The sequence below is a fragment of the Suncus etruscus genome, chromosome 10 (genome assembly GCF_024139225.1).
Source record: "Suncus etruscus isolate mSunEtr1 chromosome 10, mSunEtr1.pri.cur, whole genome shotgun sequence".
Classification (NCBI taxonomy): Eukaryota; Metazoa; Chordata; class Mammalia; order Eulipotyphla; family Soricidae; genus Suncus; species Suncus etruscus.
The window spans coordinates 87,278,396-87,302,236 of NC_064857.1; the positions used below are offsets into that span (position 1 = coordinate 87,278,396).

The window sequence follows — 23,841 nt, forward strand, 5'->3', positions numbered from 1 at the left end:
GTTTTTTTGTTTGGCCATACCCAGCAGCATTCAGGGGATACTCCTGGCTCTATGCTAAGAAATCACTCCTGGCAGCCTCAGGGGACCTATGGGATGTCAGGAATCAAACACAGCTCTGTCCTGGGTCAGCTGCATGCAAGGCAAACACACGAGCACTGTGCTTATCACTCCGACCCACAAGCTGATATTGGTATGTTCAATTGGCAATTAGAGAATGTAATTGAGGTTCAAGAAAATATAAACTGTTATACTCTACAAAGTTGCTTACCTTGTAGTTTTTTTAACACAGCAACCTCCATTTTCAGAACCTGCTTTGGTTGTTGAGCTGATTCCACTTTCAGTGCAACATTTTCCCTGGTGAGCATGTCCAAGGCATCGTAAATTTCTCCAAAGCCCCCACCCCCAATCTTCCTCAACTGTTCAGGAAAGAAAGTAAGAATACACAAAAAATTACTAGCAAATCCTAATTGGAAATATATTCAAATGCCATAATTATAAAAAGACTGTAATTTTATTACCCCCTTTTATGATAAAAGTTCTCAATACTGTCAAGTTATGTACATACCAAAAAGATGATACATACCTACAAGACATCAAAACTTTTACTAAAAATCTGTTCACAAAAAGGAATTACTTCTATCAAAAACCATTTTAAAATCTAGCCAACAAAATTAGAAATGTTACCAAAATAAAAAATAGTTACCTAGGGGCCCGGGCGCTGGCACAAAGTGGTAAGGTATGTCTGCCTTGCCCACGCTAGTCTAGGACGGACCACGGTTCGATCCCCCAGTGTCCCATATTGTCCCCCAAGCCAGGAGCGATTTCTGAGCACATAGCCAGGAGTAACCCGAGTGTCACTGGGTGTGGCCCCAAAAAACAAACAAAAGTTATCTGAAAGACTCTACTTACAAATGTTCCTCAATAACCAAATTTATTGTTTTAATTCCAAAACAATCTTTGCAAACTTCAACCTATGGAATATCTTTACACCTACTAAAATCTTATCCAAAATTAAGAGATGTGTATGTGGGGAATTGAAAGTTAAGAGTGAGTAGCTTAAAATTAAAATTAGGTACCATTTCCTCTCTCTCCTTTTTTGATACTGTAGTTTTGCACTATTTCTAACTAAAGGGTACCATGTATATCACTTTAACACTCAGTTCTTATCCAGAGTAATTGGTTCCAACTGTAACCATGGACCGTTCTAACTGCTCTAACTGCATTCATTCATCACTCTTTGTGGCAAGCTTCCTACCATGGACTGGTCCCTCCTGATCCTCATCTTTACTGTCTCTGAATATTATTACTGTACATAATTATCTATTGTTTTTCTTACCCCCACAAATAAGATTATTTTGTCTTCTCTCCCTGACTCATTTCACTTAGTATAATAATTTCCATGTCCAACCATGTATAAGCAAATTTCATGACTTCACTTTTTCCTCACGGCTGCAGATATTCCATTGTGTAGATGTACAACAATTTCTTTAACCACTCATTTGTTCTTAAGCACTTGGGATGTTTCCAGATTCTGGCTATTGTAAATAGTGCTGCAACAAACATAGGAATGTAGATGGCTTTTCTGTGTGGTGTTTTTGGGTCCCTAGGGTATATCTCAAGAGTAATATTGCTGGATCATACGGAAGCTCAATTTCTAGTTTGTTTTTTTGGTTTCTGGGTCACACCCAGCAGCGCTCAGGGTTACTCCTGGCTCTACACTCAGAAATCGCTCCTGACAGGGTCGGGAGACAATATGGGATGCCAGGATTTGAACCACCGTCTGTCTGCATGCAAGGCAAATGCCCTTCCCCCATGCTATCTCTCCGGCCCCTCAATTTCTAGTTTTTTGAGGAATATCCATATTGTTTTCCAAAACAGCTGGACAACAGTTTTTAAATTTTTTTGAGTCCTTTTCTCCCTGCATCCATGCCAGCACTGGTTGTTGTTCTTTGTGATATGTGCCAGTCACTATGGTGTGAGATATCAGATATTGTATCCATGCCAGCACTGGTTGTTGTTCTTTGTGCCAGTCTGTGTGGGGTGAGATAACTCATTGTTTTGATTTGCATCTCCATGATAATTTGTGATGTATAGCAATTTTTCATGTGCCTTTTAGCCACCTGTATTTCTTCTTTCAGGAAATGTCTCTTCATTTCTTCCCATTTTTGAATGGGGCTAGATGGTTTTTCTTCTTGGTAAGTTTTATGAGTGCCTTGTATTTCTTAGCTATTAAGCCCTTATCTGGTGGATATTGGGTGAATAGTTTCTCCCATTCCTTGGGGTAATCTTTGTATCCTAGTCAATGAAGGGTCCCAGTTTAATGTAGTACATTTGTTTATCTTTGCTTCCACTTGCTTGGACAGTTACCCCAGTCATTTTACAATAGTAAAGCATTCTTTTTTTTTTTTTTTTTTTTTTTTTTTTTGGTTTTTGGGCCACACCCGGCGGTGCTCAGGCGTTACTCCTGGCTGTCTGCTCAGAAATAGCTCCTGGCAGGCACAGGGGACCATAAGGGACACCGGGATTCGAACCAACCACCTTAGGCCCTGGATCGGCTGCTTGCAAGGCAAACACCACTGTGCTATCTCTCCGGGCTCAGCATTCATTGTTTTAAATTAAGTTATATAAAACCATCAATGCTTCTGAAATGTAGTTTAGTATAATGAAAGTGTCCATATAGGACCGGAGTGGTGGCACAGAGTGGTAAGGCGCCTTGCCAGCAATAGCCTAGGATGGACCACGGTTAGATTCCCAGGTGTTTCATATGGTCTCCCAAGCCAGGAGTGATTTCTGAGCGCATGGCCAGGAGTAACCCCTGAGCATCACTGGGTGTGGCCCAAAAAAAAAACAAAAAAAAAAAAAAAGAAAGAAAGAAAGAAAGAAAAAGAAAAGAAAGAAAGTATACACATAGGTTAGGGAAGGAATACAGGGTTGAGCAGGTAGTATATTCTAAAGATGGTCTTAATAATATTTTCCATAATATTTCCCTTCTCTCTTCTCTTTTCTTTCTTTTCTGTCACCCTCTCCCTCCCACTCCCTCCTCTTCCCCTCACCCTTCTCTGACATATACTTACCACTTTCCATCGTTCTTTGACCAGGATTCCAACACTGAGGATATCCGGCTGTTCTCCTCCTCCACTCATTGCAATTCACAGATGTGGCAGAATGGCTACAAATGCATCCAGTTCCCAAGGGTAGTTTCCATTTAACCTGCAAAAGCAGAAACAGAACCAGCTCATCAGGGCTAACTAGTTAATTCAAACATCCCAGCACCAAGTAATACTACTCATTTTATATATTACTTAGGCTGAATTGTTAGAAAGAGGGTTTAAAAAAAGCTCCACAAACTTGATTTTGAATTCGGTTTAGTGCATACTAAAAAGTACTTTTCATCACTGATGCCAGTAAAATAGCAAGTCACTACAAAGACATTATGCTACAACACATATTATTAACAATACCTGAAACTGATCAAATAAAAGGCAAGCAGGGTATAAGTGGCAATACAGACCACTATATCCTGAGTACAACATTGCTAATAAATTTGCAATAGTTTCTAATTTAATGGGGTGTAACTTAAACCTTTAATTTATTAGAGCTAAAAAAATTACAATATTGTGTAACACTTAAAATATATCAGAAATAAGTCACAGAGAAAAGTTGTTTGTCAAATCTAATACAATTAAGGTAAGAAGATAATTATATATGAACTGATCTGTATTTAGAGCAAAAAAATTGGACTAATGGATAGCAACACCATAATCTAGTATATAGAACTAAAAAAAGTATAAAAAAGGTTTAACAGCAAATAATGCGAAAAATTCTGGAGCCAGAGAGGCAGTACAGCAGGTAAGGTACTTGCCTTTCATGTGGCTGACCCGGGATTAATTCCCAGGACCCCATGTGGTCTCTTGAGCCCCATCAGGAATGATCTCTGAACACAGAACCAAAAGTAATCCATGAGCACAACCAGAAGTGCCCCATACAAAACAAGAATAGTTCTTATGGGCCCGGAGAGATAGCACAGCGGTGTTTGCCTTGCAAGCAGCCGATCCAGGACCTAAGGTGGTTGGTTTGAATCCCGGTGTCCCATATGGTCCCCTGTGCCTGCCAGGAGCTATTTCTGAGCAGATAGTCAGGAGTAACCCCTGAGCACCGCCAGGTGTGGCCCAAAAACCAAAAAAAAAAAAAAAAAAAAAAAAAAAAAAAGAATAGTTCTTATATGAGAGAGCTAGACAACAGGAAGACAGTCTAAATTAATTTATACATTAGAAATTAAAGAAAATATAATTAAGATTCAACTAAATAAATGCCAGAAGAACATTATATAGAAGAGAAAAAAGTGCTTAAAATAGAAAATTTTAATTACAATTTTAAATGAGGTTCCTTGGAGAAATGGATTTCTTAGATTAGACACATGAACATGAGATGTCTTATCAAATCAGAAAGCAAACACATTACCAAAACTTTAACAGGTAAAAAGAAAACCTGAGACAAAAATGTTAACTATAACAAGTGGAAAATATAGAAAATACAAATATCATAAGTAAATAATAATGGCACTCAAAAAGAAAATATTTTTTGTTTTAGTTTTTGGGTCACACTGGCAGCACTCAGGGGTTCCTCCTGGCTCTGCCCTCAGAAATCACTCCAGCCAGGCTCAGGAAACCATATGGGATGCCAGGAATCGAACCACCATTGGTCCTGGGTTGGCTATGTGCAAGGCAAAAGCCCTACTGCTGTGCTATCTCTCCAAGCCCCCCCAAGTTTTTTTTATTAATTCTGAAGCACCAATCACTATTATAAATATTTGTAAATAAACAGTATTTATCCCTTCCCTCTTATAGAAACAATATCATGGAGAAAACAAGAATGTCAACCAAGTCTACTTTTCCTTAGAGAATAACCATAGTTAATAAAGAACATATTAGAAAAGCATTGTTTTCAATTTCTGATTAAACACTGAATCTAGACCAACAATGTGGCTGCTAAACAATGTACATGTTTATGCATGATACCATCTACTAGTTATTCCTGTACAGTATCATCTTCTGTAAGTTTATTATATCAAACATGTTTTTTTTAAGTTTAAGAAAACGCTGCCTTTTTTTTTTTTTTTTTTTTTTGGTTTTTGGGGTTATACCCATTTAATGCTCAGGGGTTACTCCTGGCTAAGCACTCAGAAATCGCCCCTGGCTTGGGAGGACCATATGGGATGCCAGGGGATCGAACCAAGGTCCTTCCTTGGCTAGCACTTGCAAAGCAGACACCTTACCTCTAGCACCACCTCACTAGCCCTGCTACTTTTAAAAGTTAAGAAATTTAACCCTGCACATCAAAACAACTATGAGGTACCATCTCACACCACTGAGATTGGCACACATCACAAAGAAGAAAAACAAGCAGTTCTGGAGGGGATGTGGAGAGAAAGAAACTCTTTTTCACTGCTGGTGGGAATGCCGTCTAGTCCGACCTTTATGGAAAGCAATATGGAGATTCCTCCAAGAACTGGAAATTGAGCTCCCATAGATCCAGCTATACCACTCCTAGGAATATACCCTAGGAACACAAAAGTACAATACAAAAATCCCTTCCTTACACCTATATTCATTGCAGCACTATTTGCCATAGCAAGACTCTGGAAACAACCAAGATGCCCTTCAACAGATGAATGGCTAAAGAAACTGTTGTATATATACACAATGGAATATTATGCAGCCATCAGGAGAGATGAAGTCATGAAATTTTCCTGTACATGGATGTACATGGAATCTATTATGCTGAGTGAAATAATTGAGAGAGAGAGAAAAATGCAGAACGGTCTCACTCATCTAGGGGTTTTAAGAAAAATAAAAGACATTCTTGCAATAATTTTCAGAGACAAAAGAGATGAGGGCTGGAAGATACAGTTCACGACATGAAGCTCACCACAGAGTGAGGAGTGCTGTTAGAGAAATAACTACATTGAGAACTATCCTAACAATGTGAATGAATGAGGGAAGTAGAAAGCCTGTCTTGAGTACAGGTGTGGGTGGGGTGGGGTGGGGAGGAGGGAGATTTGGGACATTGGTGGTGAGAATGTTGCACTGGTGAAGGGGGGTGTTCTTTACATGACTGAAATCATACAACTACAATCATATTTGTAATCACGGTATTTAAAGGTTAAAAAAATAAATAAATAATCCTTACATATATGGCCAAATAAGTTCAACCACGGTGCCGACCACATTTCAACAAATGGTGTTAAGGTATTTGAATCAGGGGCCGGGCGGTGGCGCTAAAGGTAAGGTGCCTGCCTTGCCTGCGCTAGCCTTGGACGGACCGCGGTTCGATCCCCCGGTGTCCCATATGGTCCCCCAAGCCAGGAGCAACTTCTGAGCACATAGCCAGGAGTAACCCCTGAGCGTTACCGGGTGTGGCCCAAAAACCAAAAAAAAAAAAAGATATTTGAATCAGGGCCCGGAGAGATAGCACAGCGGTGTTTGCCTTGCAAGCAGCCGATCCAGGACCAAACATGGTTGGTTCGAATCCCAGTGTCCCATGTGGTCCCCCGTGCCTGCCAGGAGCTATTTCTGAGCAGACAGCCAGGAGTAACCCCTGAGCACCGCTGGGTATGGCCCAAAAACAGAAAACAAAAAACAAACAAACAAACAAACAAAAATATATATATATTTGAATCTGAAGCAAGGGAATTAGCTCAGGGACCCATCTGTCCAGGTTAACTTAGTACTGCCAGGCAGTTCTGGACAACATGGAACTCCCAGCATTCTCCTCTCAGAAGTCTAAACTCATGTGCAAAAAAGTATAGAGTTGGATCTTCATTAAAACAGTAATACAAAATATACTGAAAATTAATGAAAGAATTATGAAACTTGTTGAAAAAATTGAGGAAATTAAACATACTGGATTTATCAAAAATTTCTTAGATATGAGATCAAGCAAAAAAATTGAACTAGGGGCCAGAGAGATAGCATGGAGGTAAGGCATTTGCCTTTCATGCAGGACAGTGGTTCGAATCCCGGCATCCCATATGGTCCCCTGTGCCTGCCAGGGGCGATTTCTGAGCATAGAGCCAGGAGTAACCCCTGAGCGCTGTTGGGTGTGACCCAAAAACCAAAAAAAAAAAAAAATTGAACTTCATCGAAATAAAAGTTTGGTGGGGCCAGAGAGATAGCACGGATGTAGGGCATTTGCCTTGCATGCAGAAGCACGGTGGGTCAAATCCCGGCATCCCATACGGTCCCCTGAGCCTGCAAGGAATGATTTCTGAGCGTAAAGCCAGGAGGAACCCCTGAGTGCTGCTGGGTGTGACCCCCCCCAAAAAAAATAAATAAAAGCGTGGGTACTAAAAGATACTATTAATCAGGACCGGAGCAGTGGCACAAGCAGTAGGGCATTTGCCTTGCACATGCTAACCTAGTACAGACCAGGGTTCAATCCCCAGGTCCCCCAAGCCAGGAGTGATTTCTGAATGCATAGCCAGGAAGAACCCCTGAGTGTCACTTGATGTGAACCAAAAAGCAAAAAGCAAAAAAAAAAAACAAAACAAAAAAAAAAAAACTCAGCATAATCAAAAGGCAGCCTGTGGGATTAGAGGAAATATCTGAAAATTGTTTATCTGATATTGCATTAATATCCAGAATACATAGAGAAATACAACTCAACAAAATAAAAGCCAATATGAAAGCCAGTGATAAAACAGGCACTTTACCAAGTATAAAAAGGCATGAAGTCTTGACTATTGGAATCCTCATTCTACCACACATGCTAAAGGAAATCCAGGCAACTGTCATTGGGGATCCCTGGTGCTGCAACCAAGTATGTTCTCTCCAGCACACTGCAACCACATACATGTGCAAGTACAACATGGGGAGGTAGGGGCAAAGGGGGAAAAATAATTTAAAGTAACAGCATGTTTTAAAATGGGAAGAGGGCCAGAGAGATAATATAAGGAGTAAGGCACTTCCTGCATACAGTTGACCCAGTTCAGTCCTCAATACCAGATGGATCTTAAGCACCACCAGATGTTAACCACGCTCAGCTCCTTCCCCCAAATGGTCAAAGAACTTGAATAAATATTTCTCTAAATAAGATATAAATGGGGCCCGGAGAGATAACACAGCGCTGTTTGCCTTGCAAGCAGCAAATCCAGGACCTAAGGTGGTTGGTTCGAATCCCGGTGTCCCATAGGGTCCCCCATGCCTGCCAGGAGCTATTTCTGAACAGACAGCCAGGAGTAACCCCTTAGCACTGACGGGTGTGGCCCAAAAACATATATATATATATATATATATATAAATGGCCATATAAGTACAATGGAAAGCTGCTCACCTTCATTAATCATGGGAGAAATGCAAATAAAACAACTTTATAATAACATTAGTATTACTATTTTCAAACACATACAACAAGCACAAAAAGCTTTAGAAAAGATCAGTTGGAACCTTTATGTATTGCTGATGAATATGTAAAATGATAGCATCACAATGGTAAATTTTATTAGAACTCCTCAAAATAAAAACCCTAAAAATAAAATTATAACATGATTGAGCAATTCCATATCCAATTATATATCTTAAAATGTTCAAAGGAGGAGCTCAAAGTAATTTTTTTCCTTTTAGGGGAAGGGCAGTGAGCCACACCTGCCAATGCTTGGGGGATACTTCCAGCTCTGTGCTTAAGGATTGCTCTCCAAAGTGATCAAGGATCCAAACAATGCCGGGAATTTAACATATGGTTGCATAAAAGACAAGAACCTTAACCTCTGTGCTATCTCTTCAGCTCCTGCTCTCAAAATGCGTTTTAACACACAGATGAATGAAGAAACAAAATTATAGTATAGCTAATCCATGAACAAAGCCAAAATAGACCAATGTTAATATACCTTGTACCACCGCTAATCATTAAATTAAGCATGTTTAAAATGGTAAGTCTTATTATACTTTACTACAATAAAAAATTTAAGCTTCAAGTACAACAAGGTACTCCTTAGAATTATAAAATGAGTCAGAGAGATAATACAAGAGTTAAGGTACTCACCTTCCATGTGGCTGCTCATAGTTCAATCTCTGATAAAGCATGTTCCCCCAAGCACCACCAGGAGTAACCTCTGACCACAGAGCCATATGAAGCCCACAGTATGGCCCCAATTCCCCCAAAACAAAAAACTCTAAGTCGAATACTTGTCATTATATCTCTCTAACGTGCCAACTTAAAGTCCAAGAAAGAAGTGGTGTCCTAGAAGGAGTCTTAGAATATGGAAATAATCCCAAGAATACACCTGTTCCAAATAAGAACTGACCCCTAGAGCAAAGATCCAGAATTCTATAAGGCGACTCAGGTAATTAAACTCCTAAATTGACTGCCACTGATACCATCTCAAGCTATTATCCTTTCCCTGTGAGTGGGAGTGCATCTATCGGCTTGTTAATGAATAGAAGAGAGCAAAAATGAGAAAGCATCGCTTCTCAGAAGGTATTTAAAAAAAAGGTATTAAAAAATTGTGACATCTACCTGCTAACATTCTCCCTCTGATTCTCCTCTCTTGCCTAGTCTGATCAAACTAGCTGTCGTGTCACCCAAACACAAAATCCACATGACAGAAAACAGTAAATTTCTGCCAACAATTTTATATGTCTGATTTGAAATAAAACAGTAGTAATAGCTAGCATAGTTCTGAGGCCTTCTACCATTACCCATAAGAAACTGAATCACACCAACACAAGAGCTTAGAGATAGATCTTTCCCAAGTTGAGCCTTGTGATGGCTTAACAGTTGTCTTTAATTAACCTTGAAATTAAAAAAAAAAAAAAAGATATGGGGCCCAGAGAGAGAGCACAGTGGATAGGGTGTTTAAATTTCACATCATAGACTGTATCTGTAATATTAAGAAACTGTTTTTATAATAGTAATAATGTTAAATAAGTAGTATTTGCTGGGGCCGGCAAGGTGGCGCTAGAAGTAAGGTGTCTGCCTTGCAAGCGCTAGCCAAGGATCAGGACTGCGGTTCGATCCCCCTGCGTCCCATATGGTCCTCCCAAGCCAGGGGCAATTTCTGAGCGTTTAGCCAGGAGTAACCCCTAAGCATCAAATGGGTGTGGCCGAAAAACCAAAAAAAAAAAAAGCAGTATTTGCTTATTTCATAACTAATAACAAAAATAATCATCCTCAGGGGCAGGGGCATGGCTCAATGCATGCATGCAACCTTGCATATGACCCCCAACATGTCCCAGTGCAAAGTACATCTTAGAAACATTGCTGTGTGTCTTCAGTGTCACAACAACAGTGTGCAATCTCTGGCACACCACAAGTAAATGTACAACCCCTACCCAAAGCCAAAGCATACAATACCTTGTCATACAATGCTTTAATAACAAGAAAAAATGAAGAGTGAAAATAATACAATTTCAGTGCAAGAAAATTTGATATAAAAAGACAATGGCAATCTCCATATTCAACTAAAATAAGGAGTAAAAAGAACAATAATGAGGCCAGAGATAGTTCATAAGGTAGAGTGTTTGCCTTGCACATGGCCTGGGTTCCATCCCCAGCATCCCATATGTTCCCCCAAGCCCACCAGAAGTAATTTCTGAGATCAGAGTCGAGAATAACCCCTGAGCAACATCGGGTATAGCCAAAACAAAACAAAACAAAAAATCACAGTAACATATTTGGACCATGATGCTGAAAGTATTGCCTACACATTATGAAGATGAGTAACATATGGACAGACATAATAGAGTTTCAATTTGTAAAGCAACATGCAGATTAAAAAAAAAAAAGCTAAAAGATTAAAAGGGAAAATAGAGGGCCGGAGCAGTGGCACAAGCAGTAGGGTATTTGCCTTGCATGCGCTAATCTAGGATGAACCGCGGTTTGATTCCCCCAGCATCCCATATGGTTCCCCATACGGAGCGATTACTGAGTGCATAGCCAGGAGTAACCCTTGAGCATCACCAGGTGTGGCCCAAAACGCAAAAATAAATAAAATAAAAGAGGGGCCAAAGTGATAGTGCAGCAGGAGGGCATTTGCCTTGCACATGGCTAATCCAAGCCTGCCAGGAGCGATTTCTGAGCATAGAGCCAAGAGTAACCCCTGAGTGCTGTCAGGGTTAAAAAAAAAAAAAAAAAAAAAAAAGCATGATAGAGGCCAGGGAAACCCAAGTTTGAACCTCTGCAGGATATTAACCCACAGATTACCACCACTAGGTGATCCTGGGAACCTTTAATATCACTAAGTCTGAATACTGAGCCATCAAGCCTTAGTGGCAGAGGTGTGGATCCACCTGATCCGGTGTTCCCCATAAGAGGGTCCAGATCTCCCTAAGAACTGCTAGAGAGATCCTCCTTGCCCAAAAGGGAAAAGAATAACACCAGTGTCCAAGGATTATAAGTAGCTATAGGACAAAACCTCACTTGGGATACCAAGTTTGAGTGGACAGCTATAGGTCTCAGGTGGACTCAGAAGGTGATGGCACCCCTGTCAGCAGCCTCTCCCAGACTAGAGGTTACCATACTACCAAACTGGTCAAAGTTCAGCTGGGAGAAATGTGGGCCTGCCCTGCCCCATGATGAACTAAGGATTTAAGAATGTTCAAGTTAGCTGCCTCTGCAATACAACAATACAGGAAGTCACTGCTGTGGAAGAAAAGCCAGGAACCCAGCAAAGCAGACCTACTACTGCCCACTATCTCCCTAACCCAAACCAAGCCATGAACTCAAAGCCCTGAAACTTAGCTAGGAAGTCTCATTCAGAAGTCTTGATTTTGCCACCTGCCTGGCTAGGCCCTAGTACTGTCACACCATACCCCTAGTCCTGCAAACTCAAAGTGTCAAAACCTAGGTAGGAAAGCCACATTTAGAAGTACACTTCACTTCTTCATATCTCACAGAGAGCATACATTGACATAGCATGGTTCCAGAATAAAAACAGGTCCATCAGACCAATGGAATACAGCTGAATATCCTGAGACAAACCTTCAGGTATATGAACAGTTAATCTTTGACAAAAGGCAAAAAATATAAAATGAGACACGAAAAGTCTCTTCAACAAGTGGTGTTGGAAAACTGATGGGTCACATACAGAAACAGTAAACTCAGTCCTTTCTAATGTTATGAACAAGTCAAATCAAAACAGATTAAAGAACTTAATAGGGGGCCGGAGAGATAGCATGGAGGTAAGGCGTTTGCCTTGCATGCAGAAGGTCAGTGGTTCAAATCCCGGCATCCCATATGGTCCCCTGAGCCTGCCAGGAGTGATTTCTGAACGTAGAGTCAGGAGTAACCCGAGTGCAGCCAGTGTGACCCAAAAACAAAAACAACAACAAAAAAATAATTCTACTCCTGGGAATATACCCCAATGGCCCAAAATCACTATGCAGAAAGGATATCTGCACTCCTATATTAATTGCACTATTCAATAGCCCAGTATCTGGAAAGAACCCATGTGCCCAAGAACAGATGACTGGATAAAGAAGCTGTGATACATATGCAAAATAAAATATTATTCATCAATATGGAAAGATAAGTCATGAAATTTGCTGCTACATGGATGAATCAGGAGAGTATGCAGAGTGAAATGAGTCAGAGGGAAAGAGACACTGAATGAGTCACACATATGTTGGATATAAAGATACACAGTAGGGAGTTAGAGAAATATTAAAGTGGGAAGGCACTTGTCTTGCCTGCAGTTAATCTGGGTTCAATCTCTGACATCTCATCAGGTCCCTCGAGCAATCAGGTCTAATTCCTGAGTACAGAGCCAAGAAAAACTCCCAAGCACCAATGGGTATGGCTCAAAACCCAAAGATAAACAAGAAACGTAGTAGGGACTGAATCAACAACAAAATGGATAGAGTGCTTGCCTTGCATGCAGCCCACATGGGTTCGAGCCCCAGCACCCATATGATCCATTTCCCAAGCCCACCAGGAGTGATCTCTGGGTGCAGAAACAGGAGTAAATCCTGATTATATCCAGGTGTGACAAACAAAACAAAACAAAAACAAACAGTAAGGGAATAACCAGTGTCAAAAAGGCAATACAGGGCCCAGAGAGATAGCACAGCGGCATTTGCCTTGCAAGCAGCCGATTCAGGACCAAAGGTGGTTGGTTCGAATCCCGGTTTCCCATAGGGTCCCCCATGCCTGCCAGGAGCTATTTCTGAGCAGACAGCCAGGAGTAACCCCTGAGCACCGCCGGGTGTGGCCCAAAAACAAAACAAAACAAAACAAAACAAAACAAACAAAAAAGGCAATAGAAACAAAGAACAGAAAAACTGGGAGGGGAAGGCTAGGAGATGGGATAGGTCAGTGAAGGGATCACTAGGAAAATGACAGGGGTAAATGGTAACGCTGCACCAAGAATAGGTAGTGAAAGGAGGTAAAGAACATGCATGAGAACTTTTCAGTAACAGAACTATAAACCACAATACTTAAAAGGGTGGGACAGGCAGTGCCCAGGAGAAAAGAAATAAAAAGAAGAAAAAAAAATATTTTAAATAAAAGGGTGGAGCAGAGAAGGGAAAAACAAAAAGAAAATTTTCCTCCTGGAAGACAGGAAGAAAACTGGACAATGGTAAAAGGTAGAGGTAAAAGGTAGAAGGACTTGGTGTTGGAACATTGTATGCCTGAAAATCAATCATGAATAACTGTAATTCACAGTGATTCAATAAAAATATTAAAAACAAATAAAAATAGCTTCATATAGCATATGCTAAATGTTCATTTGTTCCAATTTCCTAGCACACTGTGCTCAACAAGTGGTAATTATTACTTAGGCCATTAATCAATCATGCTTAAGTTTATCTTTTTTACATGTTGTTGTTTTTTTTTTTTTTTTTGGTTTTTGAGTCACACCCGGCATTGCTTGGGGGTTACTCCTGGCTCTATGCTCAGAAATCGCTCCTGGTAGGCCCAGGGGACCATATGGGATACCAGGATTCGAACTGATGACCTTCTGCATGAAAGGCAAACACCTTACCTCCATGCTATCTCTCCGGCCCCTTTTACATGTTTCTTAACAAAAGAAAAAAAAGTCATGGGGCCCGCGAGGTGGCGCTAGAGTTAAGATGCCTGACTTGCAAGCGCTAGCCAAGGAAGGACCGCGGTTCCATCCTCCGGCGTCCCATATGGTCCCCCCAAGCCAGGGGCAATTTCTGGGCGCTTAGCCAGGAATAACCCCTGAGCATCAAACGAGTGTGGCCCGAAAAACCAAAAAAAAAAAAAAAAAAGAAAAGAAAAGTCATGTTCACAGACATAACACTGTCCAAAAATGTTCCTATATTGCCTGAATGCTCATGTAAGGAAATTACCGTGTTTGAACAGAAGTCTAGGACTTCAACATATTATATAACTACTAAATAAATTCATATAAAGTGCTGTCAGCAAGAGAAAATTATTATTCTACAACTATAATCACAATTTATAACATTTATAACTACTTTTAAAGTTAACAAAAAATTAAATTATCAGAAAAGAAAATTAAAAATCAGTACCACCCACTATTTCTAGATTAGAGTTTAAATTAGCACCCAAATGTGTTGTGACTTAAAGCAAATTTTGAGAACCCAGGGGCCGGAGAGATAGCATGGAGGTAAGGCGTTTGCCTCTCATGCAAAAGGTCATCGGTTCGAATCCCGGCGTCCCATATGGTCCCCCGTGCTCGCCAGGAGCGACTTCTGAGCATGGAGCCAGGAGTAACTCCTGAGCACTGCCGGGTGAGACCCAAAAACCAAAAAAAAAAAAAAAAAAAAAAAAAAAAAAATTTTGAGAACCCACCTGCATAGCGCATTTATACTAAATATAAAAAAGAAATAATGAAAAAAAAATTTTTTTTCTCGTTTTTGGGTCACACCCGGCAGTGCTCAGGGGTTATTCCTGGCTCCATGCTCAGAAATTGCTCCTGGCAGGCACGGGGAACCAAATGGGATGCCGGGATTTGAACCGATGACCTCCTGCATGAAAGGCAAACGCCTTACCTCCATGCTATCTCTCCGGCCCCAATTAAAAAAAAATTTTTTTTTTAACTGGCAACTCATATTGCTGGTAGAAATGTATCTTGGGGGGCTGGAGAGATAGCATGGAGGTAAGGCGTTTGCCTTTCATGCAGAAGGTCATCGGTTCGAATCCCGGCATCCCATATGGTCCCCCAAGCCTGCCAGGGGCGATTTCTGAGCATAGAGCCAGAAGTCACCCCTGAGTGCTGCCAGGTGAAACCCAAAACGAAAAAAAAAAAAAGAAATGTATCTTGGACAGGCTAGAGGGATAGTACAGTGGGTAGGGCATTTGCCTTGCATTTGTCTGACCTAGATTTAATCTCTAGTGTCCATATGGTCCCCCAAGTCCTCTAGGAGTGATTCCTGAGTGCAGAGCCCAGAGTAACTTCTGAGCACTGCCAAGATGTGACCTAAAAACCTTTTTTTCCCCCTAAAAATAGGAATATGCCTTGGAAAATAATTCTATATTAAAAAGTAAAGCTGAGGGGCCCGGAGAGATAGCACAGCGGTGTTTGCCTTGCAAGCAGCTGATCCAGGACCAAAGGTGGTTGGTTTGAATCCTGGCGTCCCATATGGTCCCCTGTGCCTGCAAGGAACTATTTCTGAGCAGACAGCCAGGAGTAACCCCTGAGCACCGCCGGGTGTGGCCCAAAAACAAACAAACAAAAAAGTAAAGCTGAAGTTATACATATCTTTTATTCTATAACCCTTTTTCTAATATGTATTTCAAAGCACTCTTTTTTCAGTTTGTTTTTTGTTTTTTGTCCACGTTCATAGTCACAATATCCATAAATGCCAAAATCTCATGCAAAGGAAAAATGAACTGTTGCATGTAAAAATGATAAAATGCTGCACTAATTTCCTACTATTGCCCTAAGAAAACTGCCACACAGTGGCAAACACCACAAACTTAAAATTTTGTCACTTTGATAATATAAAGTCCAGTTTTCCATACAAGGGTTAAAATCTAGTATCAGCACAAATATTTCCTCTGAAAACTCGAGCAGAGATTTCACTTCCTTGCCTACGTCCAACTTCTAAATAACTGCATTATTGGGCTCATAATTATATCCTCCCTATCTACAAAGCCTTGCAGCCATATTCTAAGACTTTAAAACCATGCAAACTATATCTTCAGTATTTGACACCTAAGGACCAGCACCTGTCCTATATACCTGTCCATGAACCAGCAGTTATTTTCCACCTTTCTATATCTATGGACCATTTATCTATAAATCACTGGTATAGTATCTTCAAATCTCTTATTTGTACTTTTGTCTTTATATACATTAGATCCATATGGTAAAGAATTATCTTCCCATCACAAGAGGCCTAACACCTGCCACATAACATTTTCAAAGGTTTCAGGGATTATGATACAAATATATTTGAGGGAGCCATTATTCTACCTATCACAATAAATAGACTAATTATAAAATCAAAAGGAAAAAAGTTACTGCTGCATATAATTGTATGAATCTCAGAGAAAATTTTAAAAATCTATTGAAATTATACATACAAGGATGGGGAAATAGCTCAAAAAGTAAAATATATTCCTACCTTAAACTTAAACAAGTCCTTGATTTCAATCCGTAGCACTACATGGCCACCAAGTATAGCTTTAGCCACAACAAAAATTTCTGGATACAATCCTGATTGCCCCAATCATGAACAAACAACTCTTCATCATTAGGCTAACACTGTCCCTGAGAAGGTCCCTTTCTTCTCTCAAGCACCACTAAAGGACAACCATCTCCAACATCAAATAGAGAGTACAGACCAGAATTAAGTCCTGAGCATCACAGCGGTGTGGCCCCAAAGTAAAAATACCAATAAAATGGCCAAAAATAGAACAGGGATTCAGATGCTGACCTTGCATGTGGCCAATTTTAGTTATAATTCCCAGGACCACATCTGGTCCCCTGAGTACTGTGTATGTAATCCCTGAATACAGAGCCAGTAGTAAGTTCTGAGCTCTGCAAAGTAATGGTTCAATAATCAAAAACAAAGAACAACAACAACAAAAATCAGTTAACTGATGAATTGAGCATGGAACATAAGTTCAGTTTGAAGAAATGGACAAAATGTACGATGGCACTGTAATAAATTAAAAATTCCACTCATCTTTCTATCTTCAGTACTTTGTACATAATACTACTACAGGATCTTTCAATAACTCTTGAATGAATAAAAGAATAAGTGATGGGGCCAGAACAATAGCATAGCAGTAGGGCATTTGCCTTGTAAATGGCCGAACAGGATGGACCCAAGTTCGATCTCCGGTATCTCTGCCAGGTGTGATTTCTGAGCACAAGGCCAAGAATAATCCTTGAGCACTGATGGGTGTGGCCCCAAACCCCAAAATCCCCAAAAAATAAAAAAAAATACAGCAGGAAGGCACTTGCCTTGCATGTGGTTGACTCAGATTCAACCCTCAGCATCACATGTGGTTCCCCTAGCACCGCCAGGAGTAATCTCTGAAAGAGCATAGCGCCATAAGTAAGCCCTGAGCACTGCCCAGATGACACCCCCCAAAACAAAACAAACAGAAATACATGCCCTCAGATGTGTGAGAGTCTGATTTGAATCCCAGGTATAAAAAGAAAAGCAAAATTGGGGCCGGAGAGATCACATGGAGGTAGGGCATTTGCCTTGCATGCAGAAGGACGGTAGTTCGAATCCCAGCATCCCATATGGTCCCCCAAGCCTGCCGGGAGTGATTTCTGAGCATAGAGTCAGGAGTAACCCCTGAGCATTGCCGGGTGTGGCCCAAAAACCAAACCCCCTCAAAAAAATTACTACCAAAGGTAGAAAAAAATTAAACGTTGGAGTTGAAAAGATAGTACAGAATAAAAGGCATTTGCCTTGCTTGTGGCTAACCCTGCTTTGATCCCTGACAGCATAGGGTCCAACAAGTATATCTAAATATATCCCTGGATGTGCTCAAGCACCACTATAGATATCTGGGTAATATTCAGTATTGCAAGGCTAAGCAGCACCAAGCATCGTTGGATCCCTGCACTGAAACTGTTTCATAGCTGGCTGAAAACTGTCTAGTTCTAATCTCCTGAGCATTGCTTAGAACAGGGATGGCGAACAAGTTCGACACAAAGAGCCAAACATTTAAACTGTGAGAGTCAGAGAGCCACACCATGCAGTGACCTGCCAAAACAGACAAACACTCACACAAAAGCATCTAATTTTACCAATAATATATTAAACACATATTGCATTTTGCCATTTTGAGTGAGGGTAAAAATCCTGCAATGATGGTGAGGGTGTGCTGCGTCTTCCACACGAAGAACTAACGGCAAGATGTGACCCAACATGTGACACACGGGTTCCCCGCTCGCTGGCCCCTGCAGTTGTTTCCGAGGGATGGGAGACGAGAGGACACAGCCTGGAAGCGGGACTACACGTTCGGAAATTTCTCCTCAGAGGTCCCTCCTCAGAAGCAGCAGAACAAAATCCAAACTTGGCAAAAGCCACAGTATACAAAATCATGATAAGAGGCAAAGAACTGGGGCCCGGAGAGATAGCACAGCGGCGTTTGCCTTGCAAGCAGCCGATCCAGAACCTAAGGTTGTTGGTTCGAATCCCGGTGTCCCATATGGTCCCCCGTGCCTGGCAGGAGCTATTTCTGAGCAGACAGCCAGGAGTAATACCTGAGCAATGCCGGGTGTGGCCCAAAAACCAAAAAAAAAAAAAAAAAAAGAGGCAAAGAACCGCATTCATTTTGGCCAGAAGCCGCATGCGGCTCGAGAGCCACGTGTTCGCCACCCCAGCTTAGAAGACACACCTCAGAAATATCTCTTAGCAGGGTATTTTGCCTAATGAATCCTAGGACTATGATGAACCACTCCCAGGTTTGTCAGGGCACTGGAATTCCTAAAGTGACATATAGCATAAGGAGTTCAGGGTTAGGACATCCCAAAAGAAACTCACTAAGCATAATATGCATGCCAAAGCAGCAGTCTTCCAAATAGTCTGTTATTATGAACAGGTAAGCGTTTATTGATACTGTCTTTTGGGGTAGTTTCAAATTCCCCTTTCCATATTTAGTACTGTTCTTTAGACTTGACTTCCTATAAATATTTCTTCATACATTTATGACCAATGATCCTCTTTATGTTTAAACTTTACAATTTTCATACCCCTAAACTAAAGTATTTGGCATGAGAGAACTGGAGCGACAGCACAGTGGGTAGGGTGCTTGCTTCGCACAATTAATCTGGATTCTGGTACCCTATATGGTCTCCTGAGCCCTACTAGGCATGATCTCTGAAAAAAAAAATACATATAGAGAGGGGCCGGAGCAATAGCACAGCGGAAGGGTGTTTGCCTTGCACACAGCCGACCCGAAATCCTGGCATCCCATATGGTCCCAGGGCCTTCCAGGAGCAACTTCTGAACACAGTGCCAGGAGAACCCCTGAGTACTGCCGGGTGTGGCCCAAAAACGAAACAAAAAAAAAAAAATTACATATAGAGACTAAACATCAAATTGCTTGAAATAACACATGACAAATCAGACATGATAGGATAAGCCAGAACTGAGAGGTCAATATGAAACAGAGTAATCATATGACATTTCTTTTAGAGTTAGACAGGATTTATAGTGGTTTAGTATATTGTACAATAGCCACAATCCCTTCCATACGAAACACACTTTCCTTTCTTTCTTTTTTTTTTTTTTTTGAGCCACACCCGTTTGATGCTCAGGGGTTACTCCTGGCTAAGCGCTCAGAAATCGCCCCTGGCTTGGGGAGACCATATGGGATGCCAGGGATTGAACCTCGGTCCTTCCTTGGCTAGCGCTTGCAAGGCAGACACTTTACCTCTAGCGCCACCTTGCCGGCCCCCACACTTTCCTTTCAAGTGTGATTATGCTGCATATCTCATCAAGAGGTTAGGTTTTCTCCCTCCTGAAATTGAGACTAGCCCTGTACCTTGCTATGACCAAAGAGAAATTACAATCATGACTCGTGCTTGAAGAGAAGTGGTCCTGCTCTTTGACTTTGGAACCAGAATCTTTTTTTTTTTTTTTTTTTGCTTTTTGGGCCACATCCAGTGACTATCAGGGGTTACTCCTGGCTAGGTGGCTCAGAAATCGCTCCTGGCTAAGGGACCATATGGGATGCCGGGGGATCGAACTGCAGTCCATCTTAGGTTAGTGCATGTAAGGCAAATGTCCTACTGCTTGTGCCACCGCTCCAACCCCCAAACCAGAATCCTTTGAGTTTCATCACCTCTGAGCACCTCCAAGATGCTTCTGACCCCTGGTTTTGAATCTTTACCCTCCCTTAATCCTTCAGAATCTTCATTCCCACACCCCATCCTCCAAATATCAGCGTGTAATGACCTGGGACCAACTACTACTGTTTGGAAAGCCAAAAATAATAACAAAATATAATTTAATACATAGAAAGTATATTAAGTGGAATAAACACCAATTTAACACTATGAATAATTACTGAATTAGAATTATGTGAAGGAGGTAGGTGTATGTTCAGGAGAGTGACACTGATTCTGTACTGTACTCAGGATAGATAGCATAAATTAAACATATGAAAACCAAAAATTAAATTAAAATTTTTTAAATTTATCCATGTTAAATGACAGACTCAGGGGGCCAGAGATAGCACAGCGGAAGGGCGTTTGCCTTGCATGCAGAAGGACAGTGGCTTGAATCCCAGCATTCCATATGGTCCCCTGAACCTGCCAGGGGTGATTTCTTTTTTTTTTTTTTTTTTTTTTTTGGTTTTTGGGCCACACCCAGTGACGCTCAGGGGTTACTCCTGGCTATGCACTCAGAAGTCGCTCCTGGCTTAGGGGACCATATGGGACGCCGGGGGATCGAACCACGGTCCGTCCTAGGCTAGCGCAGGCAAGACAGGCACCTTACCTCTAGCGCCACCGCCCGGCCCCTTAGGGGTGATTTCTATCTGTAGAGCCAGAAGTAGCCCCTGAGCGCTGCCAGGTGTGACCCCCCCCCAAAAAAAAAACCCAAAACCAAAACAAACAAACAAAAAAAATGACAGACTCACATTTTGAAGAATCATTCAGCTAAGCTCAAAACTGCAGATCTACAGAATGATTAACTAAGGATTACTAAATTATCTAACTAAACCTCTAAATGTTTGTTTGTTTGTTTGTTTGTTTGTTTGGGGTACCAAGGATCAAACCAGGGTGGACTGTGTACAAGGCAAACAACACCCTACCTGCTGTGTTATCACTCTGACCTATATATATCTATATATCTATATATCTATATATCCATATATCTATATCTATATCTATATCTATATCTATATCTATATATATTGGTTTTTGGGTCATACCCGGCACCGCTCAGGGGTTACTCCTGGCTCTATGCTCAGAAATCACACCTGGCAGGCTCGGGGGACCAAATGGGTGCCGGGATTTGAACCACCATCCTTCTGCATGCAAGGCAAACGTCTTGCCTCCATGCTATCTCTCTGGCCTCTGACCTATATTTTTGAGTAGTTTGTTCAAGGTAAAAGTTAACTAAGGAGGGGCCGGGCGGTGGTGCTGGAGGTAAGGTGCCTGCCTTACCTGCGCTAGCCTAGGAGACGGACCGAGGTTCGATCCCCCGGCGTCCCATATGGTCCCCCAAGCCAGGAGCGACTTCTGAGCGCATAGCCAGGAGTAACCCCTGAGCGTTACCGGGTGTGGCCCAAAAACCAAAAAAAAAAAAAAAAAAAAAAAAAGTTAACTAAGGAGGAAAGCAAAGGAACAAAAGAATAAGCACAACATAAAAAGCATGGAAAACCAATGAGTAAATAAGTTCAAATGAAAAGAAATCTAAATAGGGAGAAAATACACTAGATATGTACGTAAATGAGTTAAGACTATAAAACTCGGGTTAAATGAGGATAGAATTTATGATTCAGCTGACAAGAGGGAATCATTGAAGGAACAGATAAAAGTTTATTGATAAAGAAGTGGAAAGGAGGCCAGATAGGAAATGAGTTAATGAAATAATATTCACTCTCCTAGATTCTGGATTGGTTGGGGTTTTTTTTTGGGGGGGACACACACACAGCAGGGTTCCAGGGTTACTTCCAGCTCTGCACTCAGAAATTATTCCTGGTGGTGCTTGGGAATTGGCAACTATGGAAGCATGCAAGGCAAATACCCAACATGCAATACACTGTACTATTGCTCAGGCCCCTCTATGATTCTGGGGAAAAGATACATATCAGTCACTAACAAACACAGAAATTGTGCAGATGATTTAATGAGGAGCTAATGGCCTTAAAATAAAATATAGGAGGGGCTACAGTGATAGCACAGCAGTAGGGCATTTGCCTTGTACGCAGCCAACCCAGGACAGACACAGGTTCGATCCCCAGCATCCCATATGGTCCCCCAAGCCATCCAGGAGTGAATTCTGAGTGCAGAGCCAGGAGTAACCCCTGAGCAACACCGGGTGTGGTTCCCCCCCAAAAAAAAAACCAAAATATATAATATATAGGAAAGACGGTGGAAATAACTCTAAGGCATTTATGTGCATTACATACATTGGATCTTGAGTTTATCTCTGGCACCTCATGACCTGAGCCAGTCAGATAGCAGGTCCCAAGCATCAGTAAGACGGAGCATTAAACAATCAGGCTCGCAGCACCAAGCCAACAATCAGCCTGGAGTGACCCAGGACCAACTACTATTTGAAAGGTCAAAAATAGTAACAAAATATAATTTAATACATAGAAAATATATTAAGTGGAATAAACACCAATTAAACACTATGAAGAATTACTGAATTAGAAGATTTAATAAAAATATAATATCCAACATTAAACATATATAGTAAAGAAGAAATCAGAAAGGATGCCAATGAGCTATGAGATATTGTCAAAAAGTCTAACAACATATAACTAAAATCCCAGAAGGTAAGAACATAGAGGTTTGCTTACACTTTTATTTTGCTGTCAGTTACTGTAACCATAATGTCTTGTAAAGTTCCTCTCCACTTTAGTAGATATTTTAATTTCTGGATACGTTTATTGGGCCCAGAGAGATTTCATGCTGGAAAAAAAAAGAACATCATCTCTGAAATTTTCCCAATTTAAATAAAAACTAAAAATACAGTCAACACCCCCATTATAAAGTAAAAGATCAGATGCTTTAGAAGTTATCTTGATCGGCGCTGAAGAAACAGCACAAGAGTGTTTGCTTTGCAAGCAGCCAACCCAGATCTAAGGTGGTTGGTTCGAATCCCGGTGTCCCATATGATCCCCTGTGTCTGCCAGGAGCTATTTCTGAGCAGATAGCCAGGAGTAACCAACCCCTGAGCACCGCCAGATGTGGCCCAAAAACCAAAAAAAAAAAAAAAAAAAAAAAAGTTATCTTGATCTATTATGTGAACAGCATTTAAATATTTGATCAAAATCTAAAAAAATATTGAGGGGCCGGAGCGGTGGCGCTAGAGATAAGGTGTCTGCCTTGCAAGCGCTAGCCTAGGATGGACCGCGGTTCGATCCCTCATCGTCCCACATGGTCCCCCAAGCCAGAAGCAATTTATTTCTGAGTGCATAACCAGGAGTAACCCCTGAGTGTCACTGGGTGTGCCCCCCCAAAAAACAAAATCTAAAAAAATATTGAAATGTTAAATGTACAGTGGATGTACATATATATATATATATCTCAAATGTTAAAATAATACATTTTCACACTCTAAAAATTATCTAAATTATTACTTTAGATAAAAAATTATCTAAATATAAAATTATCTAAATCAAGAGGGGGTGTGTTGGTTTTCTTTGCAATGCCAAGGATCAAACTCAATCTCTTGATCACAAGGCATGCACTTTACCAATATACTG

The 23,841-nt window shown here is 41.0% G+C and overlaps 1 protein-coding gene across 1 annotated transcript in view; it reads right to left on the reverse strand.

The window, feature by feature from the left end:
- TTBK2 (tau tubulin kinase 2) overlaps positions 1–23,042 on the reverse strand; it is a 123,758-nt gene extending 100,716 nt beyond the window's left edge. Inside the window, exons 1-3 of the mRNA XM_049782461.1 lie at positions 22,933–23,042; positions 3,075–3,210; positions 269–416 (exon numbers count right to left, since the gene is read on the reverse strand). Of these exons, the coding sequence (XP_049638418.1) occupies positions 269–416; positions 3,075–3,143 (217 nt within the window). The 5' untranslated portion in view covers positions 3,144–3,210; positions 22,933–23,042. The remainder of the gene's footprint in view (positions 1–268; positions 417–3,074; positions 3,211–22,932) is intronic.
- Positions 23,043–23,841: the final 799 nt, after the last annotated feature.